The sequence below is a fragment of the Apodemus sylvaticus genome, chromosome 7 (assembly GCF_947179515.1).
Source record: "Apodemus sylvaticus chromosome 7, mApoSyl1.1, whole genome shotgun sequence".
NCBI lineage: Eukaryota > Metazoa > Chordata > Mammalia > Rodentia > Muridae > Apodemus > Apodemus sylvaticus.
Genome location: NC_067478.1, coordinates 3,980,093 through 3,995,644, shown reverse-complemented (window position 1 = coordinate 3,995,644; position 15,552 = coordinate 3,980,093). Strand labels below are relative to the sequence as shown.

Here is a 15,552-nt window from a genome sequence, read left to right as displayed (position 1 = left end):
CCAGACTGGAAGCCTGGACCTCACTCAGCCGACCTAAAAATGTTATGTGTACAGTCTTGTCCTTTATACTTTAAGAAAATATCCGAGAGATAGTATGAATTGCCCGTCGGTAAGCCGTCTTCCAGACCACGCGGCAACTCTTCAGGCTGTGCTTGCTGTACATGGGCCTGATTTCTACACGTTTTCCAACATAATAACCAAGCTGCGGACTTCCAACCCGCAGTACACCAGCTACTTCCGGCCCGCGGTACACGCCGCGATTGCAGCGGAGCAGGCGCGTGACACTTTAACTTCCGCTCTGGGCGCGCAATAGCGGGCCCGCTCACTGAATCTGCGCGTGCGCCAGTCCCTAACTTGCCTTGCTATTGGCTGGCGGTGGATTATTTAAGGACGTCATTTCCGGCCGCCTGTCCTTTCCGCGCTACCCGGGGACGGGTCCATACGGCGTTGTTCTTGGTGAGTCTTCACGTGGGGTCCTCGGCGCCGCCGAACGCCGCGCTCTCGAGCTTTTCGTGCCATGGATGGGCGCGGAGGGTGCCCAGGCTGCGTGTGCCGGAGCGGCTTGGTTAGCAGCGGCGGCGCCACGTGGTGGCCCGTGGCGAGGTGGGGCGGGCGCTACTCCGAGGCCCTTCCCCAGTTCGTGCTACGCTCGCGGGGCCTGTCGGCAGGATGTGGGAAAAGTGCTGGTGAGGCGCAGAGATGGTTCGGGAGCTGCCGATCAGTCTCGAAATACAAAACCTGAAGCACACCAAACATGGCTGCCTTTGCGCAACAGGTCGTGCACAGGAGAAACTGTCCTTTAATAACCATGCTTTAGTCAGTGTGCCCGCGGGAGCGCTGACTTTTCACTGGCCGGTTTCTGCATGTGCTCTGCTGCCGAAGCCACTCTCAGTGATTAGGTGGCCAGAAAAGTTGAAAGGGATGGAGGAATAAGAATACAACCCACTTGAGCTTCACTTAGCTGTTGTGCCGAGCCTAGAGGCATATGCCTTTAATCCCTCTCAGGAGACAGGGTAATCTTGTGGGTTCTAGTCTCACAAAAAAAAAAAAAGAAAATGGATTAGTTATTTCTTTTTTAGATTCCCATCGTAACTTAAAGGGAAACTTACACAATGTCCGGAGCCCTCGACGTCCTGCAGATGAAGGAGGAGGATGTCCTCAAATTCCTTGCTGCAGGAACCCACTTAGGTGGCACAAACCTCGACTTTCAGATGGAGCAGTACATCTACAAAAGGAAAAGTGACGGTCAGTTGCCGCTTTTGATAGTTTCTGACTGAGCTGTTCTAGTGGGTGTGGTGATGGTACTCAATGTTTGGAGGAATACTACCCTGGCTTGTGAGTTGTTAACCAAGAGGATGTGTGGAAGGAGGCCACAGGACATGATGAACATTGACTGAAGGGAAGAGACAGACTGAACCTGCACACTGTTAAAGCTCAGGGTGGAGGCCAGTCTTGGCCAGTGAACTTTTGAGTGTCGGAAGTGTGCTACATTGAATTTACGGCAGGATTTTCGCTAACACCAGTAGAGCTTGCCTCTATGACTGGAGTTTGGTAGTGGTCACTGCCACATTCGTACACTCTGCCTTCCTACCATGCCCCTTTACAAGGCTGTGAGGTTAGCAAGCCTGAATGCCGCACCCACATTAAAGATCCACCTGTTGGGTGTGGTGGTTCAAACCTTTATCCTAGCGTTGAGGCGGTTAGAGTAGCCCGGCCTGCAGAGTGACCACCAGGCTTATACAAACAAACCCTTTCTTGGAAAGCCCCCTAAAGAGTCCATCTGCTGGCCTAGGTATCTACATTATAAATCTGAAGAGGACCTGGGAGAAGCTGTTGCTGGCAGCTCGAGCTATTGTTGCCATTGAGAACCCTGCTGACGTCAGCGTCATCTCCTCCAGGAACACTGGCCAGGTTTGTGGCTTGGGCTTGAGTCTTGTTTGGGGGCAGTGATCAAGTATCCAACGTGGATAACCCAGGAGGTCACTCTCCCTGGGCACTGTCCTGGTGGCGTAGGGGAGCATAGGCATTGCCCGGTGATGTACAGTCCCTTTCCACAACGTTGGAGATGAAGCTGGGCTTTGTGCTCGCGCCTGCATATTCCTACGACTTCTCAGAGTCCTGTGGACAATGACTGAGGAGGCAAACCATGCAGGAAACAGTCCTGTCACTTTATGCTTTGTGTTTAAGAGGAAATCGTTGCTGACTTAAGGGAAAGGCAATGTCAGCCACAAAATAGCCAAATTAAGTCTTTGCTATCTTGAGTATATCAGTTGTTAAGTAAATGAGATATGAACTGTTGAGAAACTATTTTTTGGGACGGGCTGGCTGTGTCAGTGAGTCAATTCACGAGGCCCCAGGTCAGTTCCATCACTGACCTAGTTGTGGTTTACAACTAAACAGTTCAGTTCATGGAGATCCAATACCAAACCTCCACGTATGTGATATACTTACGTGCCTTGCAAGAAAACCACTCATATACACTGTTTGAAGGACTTTGAGCACCATTGGAGGACTTTCGCAGCAGGATGATGAAGGGGCTTAAAGGGGGGAGTATAGGGGGTTAGGTGAGTGTGGCTAGGCGGCGTGGGGGAAGGTGTCCAGGCGGGCCCTTGCCTGGGCACTTCTGCCCCTGAGGGACCACACACACACAGACATGGTATAGAATAGAGTTTATTCAGAATAGGGGATGGGAGTTAGTGGGAGAGAGAGAGAGAGTGTGTGTGGAGGCCAGCCATGACCATGTGGGGGGGGGGGGAAGAGCCCCAGGGGCAGAGAGCAAAGAGAGAGAGGAGGAGCAAGTAGCCCCTCTTATAGTGGGCCAGATCTCTGGGGCGGGGCATACCTGGCTATTGCCAGGTAGGTGTGGGGTGGAGCTTAGACAAAACCCCAACACTGTTCTGGTAAATTTGTTCAGAAGCCAGGTGCTTGCTGGGTACCTGTAACTGTCCCTTGAGGGGCTTGGGGCATGTGAGAAATGTGAAATCACCAACAGTGGCCAGCTTCATAGTTGAGTTGGGTTCCTCAGGCTAAGGAGATGATCATGCAAGTGTTAGAATTAGCCTAAGAATGTGCTTCAATGAGGTGCTACTTTGATGCTTTGGTGTTTGATAGGTGACTAGAAGTGGGTATGTATCAACAGTTTCCTTAATGAATGCTGACTCAAAATCTCCCTTCAAAGCGAGCTGTGTTGAAGTTTGCTGCTGCCACAGGAGCTACTCCAATTGCTGGCCGCTTCACACCCGGGACCTTCACTAACCAGATCCAAGCTGCCTTCAGGGAGCCACGGCTTCTAGTGGTGACTGATCCCAGGGCTGACCACCAGCCGCTCACAGAGGCCTCTTACGTCAACCTGCCCACCATTGCTCTGTGTAACACAGATTCTCCCCTGCGCTATGTGGACATTGCCATCCCATGCAACAACAAGGTATTTGGTCTTGCAGAGTTGAAGGCACTGGGGAAACCTTCACAGTCCCCTGCACATTGTTAGAGCTTGGAGTTGAGATCACATGCTGGTCGATGAACTCACAAGTGTAGGTAGTGTGCTAAACGAGTGGCAAGGTTTTCGCTAACACCCCACTCTGGCCCTGTGAGTGGGGTTTGATAGTAACCTTTGCTACAAACTTGATGCATGAGCTATGGCCATGGGTGGGCCTGTGTGAATGTGATGAGATTTGGCGTTGGGGAGGGGTTTTGAGTATGTGCCCAATGTGCTCCTGTACCCAGGGTAGTGAGCTGCCATGTGGGTGCCTGGAACTTTCTGGCAAGGGGCTGGTGAGGTGAGTCGGACTGGCCCGTGTTTAATGACTGTTCTTCTTACAGGGAGCTCACTCGGTGGGGTTGATGTGGTGGATGCTGGCCCGGGAAGTACTCCGCATGCGAGGTACTATCTCGCGTGAGCACCCATGGGAGGTTATGCCTGATCTTTACTTCTACCGAGACCCAGAGGAGGTGAGGCTTATTGTCTTAAATGCTGGTGGGCACTAGTGGACAGGACACCTCTGTCTGGTTCTGTGAAGCTGAATTTGTCCATTCTGTGCTTTTAAAACCCTAGATTGAGAAGGAGGAGCAGGCTGCTGCCGAGAAGGCTGTGACCAAGGAGGAATTCCAGGGAGAATGGACCGCACCAGCTCCTGAGTTCACTGCTGCCCAGCCTGAGGTGGCCGATTGGTCTGAGGGTGTGCAGGTGCCCTCTGTGCCCATCCAGCAGTTCCCCACGGGTACGTATCAAAGTCCGGGGCCTCAGGCTGCCAAGGAGGTAGCTTACAGTGGGCTGTGTGTGAGCAGTCGGTGGCCATGGGTGGGCAGTGTCTGGGCACATTGCTCTGGGGTGATTTGGGAAGTTCATGCTGTAACGAGAGCTTATGAATTTATTGTGCTTTCTTAACAGAAGACTGGAGCGCCCAGCCAGCCACTGAGGACTGGTCAGCAGCTCCCACAGCGCAGGCCACCGAGTGGGTCGGAGCCACCACTGAGTGGTCCTGAGCTGCTCCGCACACAGCCGAGCACAGGGAAAAAAGATGGAAGGAAAATAAAGTTCCTAAAAGCTCCTCTGTGGTGTTTACTGCAGACTGGGCCTGGGTTGGTGTTTGGCTACAGAACAGGCACGAGCATGTGGGGGAGGGGTGTCATGTAAAATAGTGTCACCCACCACACTGGTTCCTGCTGGTGGGCGACTTTGTCGTGGGCTTGCAGTGATGAAGCTGCTTGGCACCTCTGGAAATTTGATGCTTGTGATCTGTCCTCTTGATGTCTCATACATCCTTCTACCTCCAGACTGGAGAGAGAGAAGGCTTGTGCCACTGAACCTGGCCAGATTGGGATTTTATTTATGTTCCAGGAAACAAAGTTGGTACTGATACTGTCTGGGCAGGACTTGTCCTGTGGTCCTGAGATACTGGTGGACATGCAGCAGCCTCAGGATGGGGCCATCACTAGGTTTGGCAGCTAGTCTACTGATGCTGTGATGTAGGAATTTACAGTGACTGAGTGGTTGGGATTGCCAGGTGACATTCCGTGAGCTGCTGTGATAGCTGCAGAGGTGGCGTTACAGAGGGGGTGCCTAAACTTACCCACTGGGTTGAGGGTCTCAGGCTCAGTTGCCCTACACTGAGCAATCATTCCCCAATGGTGCGTGTGATCCCCAGCCTGGAGGTGGAGGGGCAATGGGAGGAAGAGTGGGCTGATGTCTTTTTGGGGGGGGGGTTGGTTTTTTTAAGACAGGGTTTTTTTGTGTGGTCCTGTCTGTCCTGGAACACACTCTGTAGACCAGGATGGCCTCAAACTCAAAAATCCACCTGCCTCTGCCTCCTAAGTGCTGGGAATTAAGGCCTGCACCACCGCCCAGCCTAAAAGAGGATTTCTTTATGGATGGTTGTGAGCCACCATATGGTTGCTGGGATTTGAACTTGGGTCCTCTGGAAGAACAATCACTACTCTTAACCACTGAGCCATCTCACCAGCCCCAAGACATTTTTAGGACATTAAAATGGTAGGGGCATCAATTCCCCAGGTAGTGCCTGAGTCCGTACTCACCAGGGGTCTCAGTATTGTCTGCCTTGCAGTCAGGGCAAGATGGCAAGTGCTGCTTCACAAAACAAGTAGAAGCAAATAGCAGGGTGCTTCCTTCAGGAACTGGAGACCCTGCCTGCCTCCTGCTGGAGCTCTTCAGAGAGACACTTTGTATCAGGTCCCCTAAGTTAGGTTGCTGCAGCTGGCTGGTGACCCCTTTGCCTCAGATTGACAGGACTGCAGCTGGCATAGGCAGGACTTCAAAGATTTGGACAGGTGTGTTTTGTGTATTAGTACTGTAGCCAGGCTGGAGTTTGAGAGCACTGTAGTTGTTACAGGAACATCAAACATTTAAGTATTTAAAGTCACCTATTTGTAGTTTTTTTCTGTGTGGAACAATGAGATTTTCTAGAGGCTCTTTGCCTTTTCTGTTTTGTTTTTCTTCATCCCTTAATTTGAGAGTTCAACATTATACTTGAATATCATAAACAGCTTAACCATTTTGCTATTTAGCAATACATAACTAATACATAAGCCCTATCTCCTGCACTAAGCCCTAGGGTGGAATTGGACAGGAAGTACTCTGAATCCAAAGAAAACAGACAACTGGTATGAAGGTGTGTATGCAACCAAACATTTTATATTGTATGAGGTTTAAAACAGGCTGTAGGAGAGATGGTTTTTATGACTTCTAAATTTCCAGTGAGAAGTTTCAACCAGGTAGGAGTTTGGGGTTTTTTTTGAGACAGGGTTTCTCTGTGTAGCCCTGGCTGTCCTGGAACTCACTTTGTAGACCAGGCTGGCCTTAAACTCAGAAATCCACCTGCCTCTGACTCCCAAGTGCTGGGATTAAAGGCGTTCGCCACCACCGCCCTGCTCAGGTAGGAGTTTTGTATCTGTTCATATCCTAAGACTTAGGGCCACATGAGAAGGCAGTGGGGAGACAACAAAGGCAGGTCTGCAGGAGGAAGTCCCTAGGGCAGCATGGCTGCCTTTACACTGTTCAGTCCCTGGTAGACCTTAGACCATCTCAAGTCTAGATAGTCTGAGGCCCACCTAGGATGAGTCAAACTAAGCCCCACTGCCATGTTGCCCTAGGATTTGCATTTCAGTTAGACAAATGGCAATGTCTATTTAACATAGTGCTGTAACCGAGGAAGAAATAATGCTTGCAAAATGGGCAAGATAAAAAAAGCGAGAGAAAAGTAAAGTGCCGAGTTTGATGCCAGACTCTCAGTTTCTGCCCTAGGATCTACGGAGGACGCACCTCAGCGTGCCAGCCACTAGGATCTACAGAGGATGCACTTCAGTGTGCTAGCCCACAGTTTGGCACAGATGCACACCATTGCTGGCCTTCATCCTTATTTCTCAGACACTCATGGTTTTACTTCCTGCTGTCTCTTCTCTGATGTCAAGTAAAACTTATATGGAGGAGGGAGATTCTAAACATCAGGGAATGTCAGAACCAAGACTGGTGGGCTGAAGATAACCCATGGAGGAGTTTGGCAGAACCTATTTTGGTTTGGCTCTCGTGCATTGGTTGTAGACATGGAACTGGTAGATCTAGAACAAAGCTTTTTGTTCCCCCCTTGGCCAGGATGGAGAAGAGCCTGTGCTGGCAGAGGAAGAGGTGGGTGAGCCCCTGGTAGAGTCATCCTCTAGGATTCACTTTCTGAAGATGGGCAAAGGTGCTGGGGTCAAGGCCTGGAGTGTGTTCTTTAGGGCATGAATTCCAAGCATTTTCTCCAGAAAGCATGGCAGGAGCTGCCCCTCAGATAAGCCTTGCAGACTTGACCATCTCTCGTGAGTTCCAGAACTCACATGAGGGAGGGCCTCTTCCTGTGGCCTTATCTGCAGCAATATTTCAGGTATAGGCCCTGGGGTGTGAGGGTCAGAGAGAAGGTTGGTCCTCAGTCCCGTGGTCCTCCAGGTTCCCACGTTGATCTTAGTCAAGGGCTCATGCCTGTGGAGGGAAGGAGAAAGGTGAGAATGGAAGGATAAAGCTCTCCCAGTCTCCAAGTGACACTTGGGTTTTTTTGTTTTTTGGTTTTTGTTGTTGTTGTTGTTGTTGTTGAGACAGGGTTTCTCTGAATAGTCCTGGCTGTCCTAGAACTCACTCTGTAGTCCAGGCTGTCCCCGAACTCAGAGATCCGCCTGCCTCTGCCTCCCAAGTGCTGGGATTAAAGGCGTGTGCCACCACTGCCCAGCTCCAAGTGACACTTGTAAAGGGAGAGCCCTGTTAAAGTGCTGACTGGCCTTGAGTGGCTCAGCAAGGTCCCTGCCATCCATCCTGGGAACCCCAGTTCTCCCCTCAGGACTTGATGGTGCAAAGAGACTGGATTCCTGCAAGCAGTCTTCTGACCTCACGTGGACCCCACGTGAACCCTGCAGTTGAAATGTATATATAGGTATATAAAAGACTTCTTTAGAAGCCTCACTGGGTCTCTAGACCCACAATTTGGTCAGGTGAGAGAAGCAGGGGTGGGGGTGGAGGGACCTTAGATTTGAACCATGTTTGCAGGTCATAGATCTTCCTGACACCAGATCTTAGCTCAAACTTCCACAGGCTTAGTGGTTCTGGGGTGGGCTGTGGCTGGAGGCAGAAGGCAGCTTGGCTGGGAGCCGTGTAGCTGCCGATGGCACCTCTGGTACCTGGGTCTTTTGGGGGTGGTTTCTGAGTCATTTTATCCAGGTAGCCAGGGTGTTATTATGAATTTTGATTTATAGAAACACGACCCGGTAGACCACTCTAATTGTTAGTGCCTGTTCACCTGTCAGTAACGACAAGCGGAGCGTCAGGGTCTGAGTGCCCATGCACCTGTCAGTAACACCCATGAGTGTAGACACCGAAGGCCAGGAACTTAGCAGCAGCCTAGGGAACTAAGAACATTTCTGAAAGGCGCCGCCAGGTTCCTGGTCGGTGATAGCTAGCAGTTAAGAGCGCTTGCTCTCATGGAGGGAGGGCTTATAGCTCCAGCTCCAGGGAATCTGATGGCCTCTACTGGCCTCGGTGAGCGCTAGCACCATGCTTATGTACAAACATAAACACACAACACACACCTACCTGACGTGGAGCACCACTGGCCTAGGCCCAGACTTCGAGGAAACAGGGTGCATAGCTGATTCAAGCTACCTGGACTTCCGTTCGCAGAGCGCATCAGCAGTCAGGTATTTGGCCCGTCAGAGACCTCTAATACTGTAGCCTGTGTTCATACAGGTCTGGAAACATCCACAGTATGACGGGGAACTGAGTCCAACCCAAGGCCTCGTGCTTCTGTGGACGCGGCAGCCCACTCGCAGGGGCCTCCTGGATCTGTGCAGGTGAGTTCCGGGACTTGGGGACCGTCTGAGTCCCAGGCCTGTCCGGCTTTGCTGAGTCCCAGACCCGGTACTCCGTGCCCCGGGTGCACTCGCCCATCAGCTCTGGCTCCACGGTTGAGTGGGAAGCTGGATTGGCCCTCACCCTGTGAGGGTCTAGGTTGGGTGGAGGCAGGACTCTCTGGTGGGTACGTGTCTCGGCCGTGCCTGGTCCTTGGCTCCCACCTTCCGTCCTCCTTTGTCCGAGATGATCCACCCAAGACTCACCCTTGGCCTCGCTCAGGGTTCCATGCATTCCTAGTGGCCCCAACCTGGCCAGCTCCTAATGTCCCCAGATGGGTCCTAAGAGTTCCTAACCTGTCCCCAACGGTCAACTGCCACTCTGCCCCCAAGGTTCCCCGGTCAGAACTGACCAGCCGCAGCCTATCCCCGATAGCCAGTAGTTCCCAGCCACGCCCCTTTGTCACCAACGGTCGCCAGCCTATCCCCAACCGCCTCAGTCAACTCCAACAGCTTCCACCCTGTCCCTCGTGTCCTCCAATAAGTGCACACCCCCACCCCACCCCCAGCCTGTCCGCAGGGGTGGCCTTGGTTGGCTTAAAGGGCCCCCAGGCTTCCCTCCAGTGCTCCTGACCACCCTTCCCCATCAAAGGTGCCAGCGAGACTTTAGCCTGCCTGCCTGGCCTGGGCTGGCCCTTGGGTTCAGAAGCCTTCCTGGAGGGGTTCAGGGTGTGACCAGTGAAGCACCCGGGGTGGGCCAAGGAGCCGTTGAGGTTACTTGGTGTGGAGGTCCCTGAAGGAGCCTCAGTCTGGGAAGCAATGTGGAGCTGAGCTGAGGTTCTGCCACACGGCTGGGAGGAAAGTAGAGGCAGAAGCCTCCAGGAGACCAGCAGATGTGTGACTGACTGTGGTGGGGATGGAGGAAACTGGTCCAGACAAGCGGAGGACAGGGGTGAGGCAAGGGGTGGGGCGTTTTCGTGGAGTGTGGCTGACCTAGGCAGTAGGGAGAGTGAGTTGGACTAGGCTGCCTCCTGTGTGGCCCGCCCTCTGCCTCCTTTAAGGGCCCTGTGCCCTGAAGCACACTCACACTGTAAAGTGTCTCTGAGGAAGAAGAGGGCTCCCAGATTCACCACGCACACTACAAAGAAATGGGACTTTGATAATGTACACCTTAGAAACAAAGGCCTGTGGCTCTGAGGCACCAGCCCTTAATCTCTCTTTACACCAATTCAAGTAGTTCAATTGCCAACTTTTTTATTTTATCTATTTATTTTGGTTTTTCAAGACAGAGTTTTCTCTGCATAGTTCTGGCTGTCCTGAAACTCATTTGGTAGACCAGGCTGGCCTAGAACTCAGAGATCCAACTGCCTCTGCCACCCAAATGCTGGCATTAAAGGCATGTGCCACCACACACACATGCTCTATTGTTTTTTAATACAATGAAATTTCACTAAATTTAATTTTTTATTTATATTATTATATAAAATATTTAAATTTTATTTATATATGTTTATAATTCTATGTATATTTAAATTTTATTAACTATTTTTGCTTATATGTCAATATATATAACAAGTACAAATACATATATATTATGCAAACGTAAGAGGCAGTTGTGGCCACTTTCAGGTTTGTTTGGCTCCTGAGAAGTACTGAGGAATGGTCAGAGGCATCTACCTGCAAGCTTCCACCATCTGCTCCCTGCAGCTGACCCAGCAGTGTGGCTGAAGTCTCCTAGGCCAGGATATGGATGTGAGCTTTGTATGTAGGGGGCCTCTGCCAGGTACATCTGAGCCTTGGCACTGAGAGTTACAGTTAGTGCCTGACAGGCACACAGATGACATCTAGTCCTAGTCCTCTGAGTGCAGACACTGTGCAGCTCCTGTTGTTAGGTGATCTGGTGTGGCTCAAGTCTCCAGGTTAGCAGACTTTAATGGGCAAGACATAAATGCCACAGGCTTAAGAGATTAAACTTTGGGTGCTCGCTTCGGCAGCACATATACTAAAATTGGAACAATACAGAGAGGATTAGCATGGCCCCTGCGCAAGGATGACATGCAAATTCGTGAAGTGTTCCATATTTTTGAATTCATGAAATTCTTAGGCAAATGGATGGAGCTAGAGAACATCATACTGAGGTAACCCAGACTCAAAAGGTGAATCATGGTATGCACTCACTAATAAGTGGATATTAACCTAGAAAACTGGAATACCCAAAACATAATCCACACATCAAATGAGGTACAAGAAGAACAGAGGAGTGGCCCCTTGTTCTGGAAAGACTCAGTGAAGCAGTATTCGGCAAAACCAGAACGGGGAAGTGGGAAGGGGTGGGTGGGAGGACAGTGGGAAGGGGCTTATGGGACTTTCGGGGAGTGGGGGGCTAGAAAAGGGGAAATCATTTGAAATGTAAATAAAAAATATATCGAATAAAAAAAAAAGAGATAAACTTTAGAGGTCCGTACAAAGGCCAGAAGTCTTTAGATATGTTGATTAGTTGCATAAAAATATGCGTGGCATTCAAAATTTTTCAATCAGATAAAAATTTAATATTTTTTTTTGCTTTATGTATGTAAGTGTTTCTCCTCCATGCATGTTTGTGCAGCACATGCATGCATAGGGCTGGCAGAAGAGGACACTGGTTCTTCTGGAGCTGGAGTTACAGAACTGTTGAGGGCCTGTCTCCCTTGTAAATGCCGGGAGCCAAGCCTGGGCCCTCTGCAAGAACAGCCAGTGCTCAGCCAGAACTGAGCCATCTCACCAGCCCCAAATTATATATAATGCGGGCCTAGAATGTACTATGTAGCTCAAGCTGGCCTTGAACGTGCAGACCTGCCTCCCGAGGGCTGGCTTGGCTGAGGTTGGGTTGTCCCATCAAACCTCATCATTTGTCTCTTTCTCTTTAACTCCATTGCATAGCAGCTTTTGGGTATGTGGGGGGCATTAACATGTTTTTACCACTTAATTTAAAAAGTGTATGTTTTTCCTTTTTAAAAAAAAAAAAAAACAACAGGGTCTCACTATGTAGCCCCGGCTGGCCTGGAACTCACTTCACTAAGTAGACCAGGCTGGCTGCAAAATCACAGGCATCTGCCTGCCTCTGCCTCCCAAGTGCTGGACTTTGAGGCATGCACACCTGGCTTAAAAATTATGTGACGTGATTGTATGTTTGTGTGCACAAGTCAGACGACAGCCCTAGTGTCATGAGCTGATTGTGTGTTTGTACACAAGGCAGATGACAGCCTCTGATGTCATCACTTTTTTTTGACATAGTCTCTCGGTCAGTGGTTCTCAACTCGTGGGTCACAACTCCTTTGGGAGTCAAAACCATTTCATAGGGTTCCCCTAAGACAATCAGAAAACACAGATATTTACGTACAATTCATAACAGTAGTGAAATTATAGTTGTGAAGTAGCAACGAAAATAATTTTATGGTTGGGTGGGGGTCACCACAACATGGGGAACTGTGTTAAAGGATCGTAGCATTATTAAAAAGGCTGAGAACCACTGCTCCAGGTGGTCTAACCAGGTTTCTGCAACTAGGTTAGCTAGACTGACTGGCTGTCGGTCCCTCGGGGTCCTCCTGTCTCTGCCTCCCCAGTGTGGGGACTACAAGTGCTTAGGATTACTTTGTCTAGATCTTAAAAAAGGATTTTGTGTGTGTGTGTGTGTGTGTGTGTAATAGCCAATGGCCACTTCCAGACTTGCACACACTTGGTGAACATGAGCCCATAAGTATTTTTATGTATGGACATAAAAATAAAATTAGCAATAAAGAGATATTCACAGCAGATGGGAAACTGAGCCACAAGTTTAGACCTACTTAGAGGATGACTTTAGTTTCTGGAACTTCCTAGGTAGAGGTGTGTCAGGTCTTTTCCCACCACTCCCAAGGGCAAGTGTACCTGGGAAATGTCCACCATTTAGAGTCCAGTCATCCAGTCCAGAAACCTTAAAAAATACGGAAGTACCAGTAAAAGGGTCTAGTCTGAATAATGTTAAGAGGGCTTCAGTGTCACAGACACAGGTTCTGTTGTGAGAAACTGCATTGCTCCTGGAGCGGGAGGAGGGAATTACCCAGGAAGTAAACAAACAAGTCTCAGGAGGCTTCTGAAATTTACAAGGTTCATTAGAACCCTCCCTCCCCAAGGTTATAAAGTCAGCCATGATTGCTAGACAAATAGACTCTCAGACAGGCTGCAAACTGTTCTGGGAGATTTAAGGATGTTGGTTTTGTGCATTGTTACCTGTAGTGGAGTGGTGATCTGCCTCCCCTGGAGTTATTCATGTCCCTGTAACTCCTCATTTAGCATCTTGTAAATAACCTTCATAAACTTGGTAGTTCAGTGAACTAGACTCGGGAGGGTGGAATTGCTTTCTTTGTTGTCAGTGCTTTATCTAAGTGAACACATGTTTCTTTACATTTCCCAAGGAAAAGTCACACAACAGCCACTCTGCTGGGTTTTATTCAGTGCATGGTTTGAACCCAGGGTTTTCTGTATCCCAGACAAGCACTGTACCAACAGAGTTACATCCCCAGACCTGAACTCACAGACACCTCCTGCCTCAGCCTCCCAAGTGCTGGGATGATAGGTGAACATCGCCACGCCCAGCTCACCTAGATATTTAATACCGTGATTAGGAACAATACTGTCACAACATGTATTGAACAGTCAGTGAACCTGGCCCAGATTCTGACTAGTTCCTGATCTCTGTCAGCATGTCAGTCTCCTGCTGTGGGACCTGATAAGGCTTGGGAACTGTTGTGGTTAATACCACAGCTTTATGTGACCATAAGGTCATAGGGGTACTCCAGGAGGAGCCATCTTAATTGAATAATAGCATTCTATGCTCTTCAACTCTGGTATTAACTTACCCTGGCCACCAGGGGACAGTGCAGTACCATGGTTGCCAGCACAAATCCCTTCTGATCGAAATTGTTTCCTGAGGCACAAGTCAGTTATCACAGTTGAGGCATGAAGAGTTTGTAGTTTGCTTTATGTGGCTGTGATTAAAAACAAAACAAAACAAATTAAACAATTAAAAACAAAACAAAATGAATTAAACAAAAGCCTACTAAAAGCAACACGGGAGAGAGGGTTTTATGATTCCAGGTTGCTGTCCCAAACCGCAGGGAAATCGCAGAGGTGGAGACAGTTTGCTTCAGTCAAATTTAGAGAGAAATGAATGTGCCCACACTGCACACTGCCTGTTCACTTGGTCACACTCAGCTATAATTCTGCAGCCCAGAACCCCCCATCCAGGACCTGGTGTTGTCCCCAAAGGTTGGCTCAATTAACAATTCGAACAATCATCCAAAGAGATGTATGCCCACAGGCCAATCAGATGCGGCCAATCCCCCAGTTGAAACTCCCTTCTTAGCCAACGGTCTTATCAATTTGACAGCCCAAACTAACCAGTACAAGCAAGGGTGGTGAATCTGAGGTCAGCTCAAGCAACACAAAAAGACCCAGTCTTAAAAATAAAAACAAGAGGGGTTGTGGTGGCACACGCCTGTAACTCCAACAGTTGGGAGGAGAGGTAGGAAGATCTCTGTGAGCTCAAAGCCAGCCTGGTCTACAGAGTGAGTCCAAAGACAGCCAGAGCTATAGCTGGCTATAGTAAGACACACACATACACACAGTAAAGCCAAACCAAAATAACTGCCATCCCCCCAAAAAACAAGTAACAAAGAGACAGACACCTCCACTCCCAACTTTGTGATTTTAAGCAAGTTTTGGCCAGGGCGGCTGCAGCTCCAGGGGATTTGATGCTGTCCTCTGGCTTTTGTGGTATTCTGCTCACACTTACACACCTCATTAAAAATAAACTCTTCTAAAAAGTTTTGGTTTCAGCAGCTGTGAAGTGGTGATAATTAAAATGTACACCTATTTGGTTGGTTTGGGGAACCAGGCAAAATGGGCTGCTGGAGGCACATGAGGACTTTCTCTGCTTACACAGGGTCCTTCATCCAAGGTTAACAAAGCAAAGACAATGGACCTCCCCCGCCCCTCTGTCCTTCCCTGTGAGAGCATGTGGCTTCCCAGCCTTCAAATGGCTTTCCTGGAGAAAACTTGTGTGAGTTTGGCAGCCCAACAGTAGCAGTGTGTGGCAGTAGACAAGAGGCCAGTCATTAACTTCTATTTGGCAGTTCTTATCTGTGTATAGTGTGTTGTGATCCTAGCCCATGTCGCCTTCTCCCTGTCTCCTCCCACTCCCGCTAACCCTCCTCACCCTCCGCCCAACTGCTCCCCATTCTACTTCGTGTGTGTGTGTGTGTGTGTGTGTGTGTGTGTGTGTATGTGTGTATGTGTGTGCATGCACGAGCACGTGTGTGTGCGTACACACATGTGCTGTATGTCTGTGTGTGCATGCGCTGTATGTCTGTTTGTGTCTGTGTGCTGTGTATTTGTGGTCTCTGTGTTCTCTGTCTCTGTGTGTGCACTTGTGCATGTTTGGGTACATGTGTGCATGCACATGTGTGTGTGTTCACTCATGCAATGACACAGTGTAGAAATAGGAGGATAGTGTGTGGGATTACCCTCTCTCCTTGACCACGTGGGTTGGAGGTTGTGCTTGCCCAACCAGGCACAGTTAAAACACCCAGAGTACACTCACTGCTTCTTGGAAGGCTCAGGATTAGAATGCAGAGAATTTGTTTTCTTCATTTTTCCATTTGCAGGAGTCCTGCCCCACTGCACTCACGTCTCTGGACAGCTGACATC

General features: G+C 49.5%; 1 protein-coding gene and 4 non-coding genes across 5 annotated transcripts; all 5 read left to right on the top strand.

Moving 5' to 3' along the window:
* The first annotated feature begins 371 nt into the window (after positions 1-371).
* Positions 372-4,547, top strand: Rpsa (ribosomal protein SA). Its single transcript, XM_052186962.1, has 7 exons — positions 372-456; positions 1,080-1,245; positions 1,793-1,911; positions 3,179-3,424; positions 3,820-3,948; positions 4,052-4,217; positions 4,388-4,547. The coding sequence occupies exons 2-7, from the start codon at positions 1,113-1,115 to the stop codon at positions 4,480-4,482; spliced, it is 888 nt and encodes a 295-aa protein (XP_052042922.1). The 5' UTR covers positions 372-456; positions 1,080-1,112; the 3' UTR covers positions 4,483-4,547.
* Positions 1,417-1,572, top strand: LOC127690276 (small nucleolar RNA SNORA62/SNORA6 family). Its single transcript, XR_007979006.1, has one exon. It is a non-coding gene; the product is annotated as a small nucleolar RNA SNORA62/SNORA6 family (small nucleolar RNA).
* On the top strand, positions 1,959-2,161 carry LOC127690272 (small nucleolar RNA SNORA73 family). Its single transcript, XR_007979003.1, has one exon. It is a non-coding gene; the product is annotated as a small nucleolar RNA SNORA73 family (small nucleolar RNA).
* LOC127690277 (small nucleolar RNA SNORA62/SNORA6 family) lies at positions 3,473-3,621 on the top strand. The gene has a single exon (XR_007979007.1). It is a non-coding gene; the product is annotated as a small nucleolar RNA SNORA62/SNORA6 family (small nucleolar RNA).
* A 6,257-nt stretch (positions 4,548-10,804) lies between the features above and the next one.
* On the top strand, positions 10,805-10,911 carry LOC127690452 (U6 spliceosomal RNA). The gene has a single exon (XR_007979139.1). It is a non-coding gene; the product is annotated as a U6 spliceosomal RNA (small nuclear RNA).
* Positions 10,912-15,552: the final 4,641 nt, after the last annotated feature.

What these genes read in the sequence shown, in the direction of transcription:
- Rpsa (XM_052186962.1), top strand. Translation starts at nt 1,113, where the DNA reads ATGTCCGGAGCCCTCGACGTCCTGCAGATGAAGGAGGAGGATGTCCTC. An exon ending in CTACAAAAGGAAAAGTGACG is followed by an intron (nt 1,246 to 1,792) that starts GTCAGTTGCCGC and finishes CTGCTGGCCTAG; the next exon opens with GTATCTACATTATAAATCTG. An exon ending in CCATCCCATGCAACAACAAG is followed by an intron (nt 3,425 to 3,819) that starts GTATTTGGTCTT and finishes TTCTTCTTACAG; the next exon opens with GGAGCTCACTCGGTGGGGTT.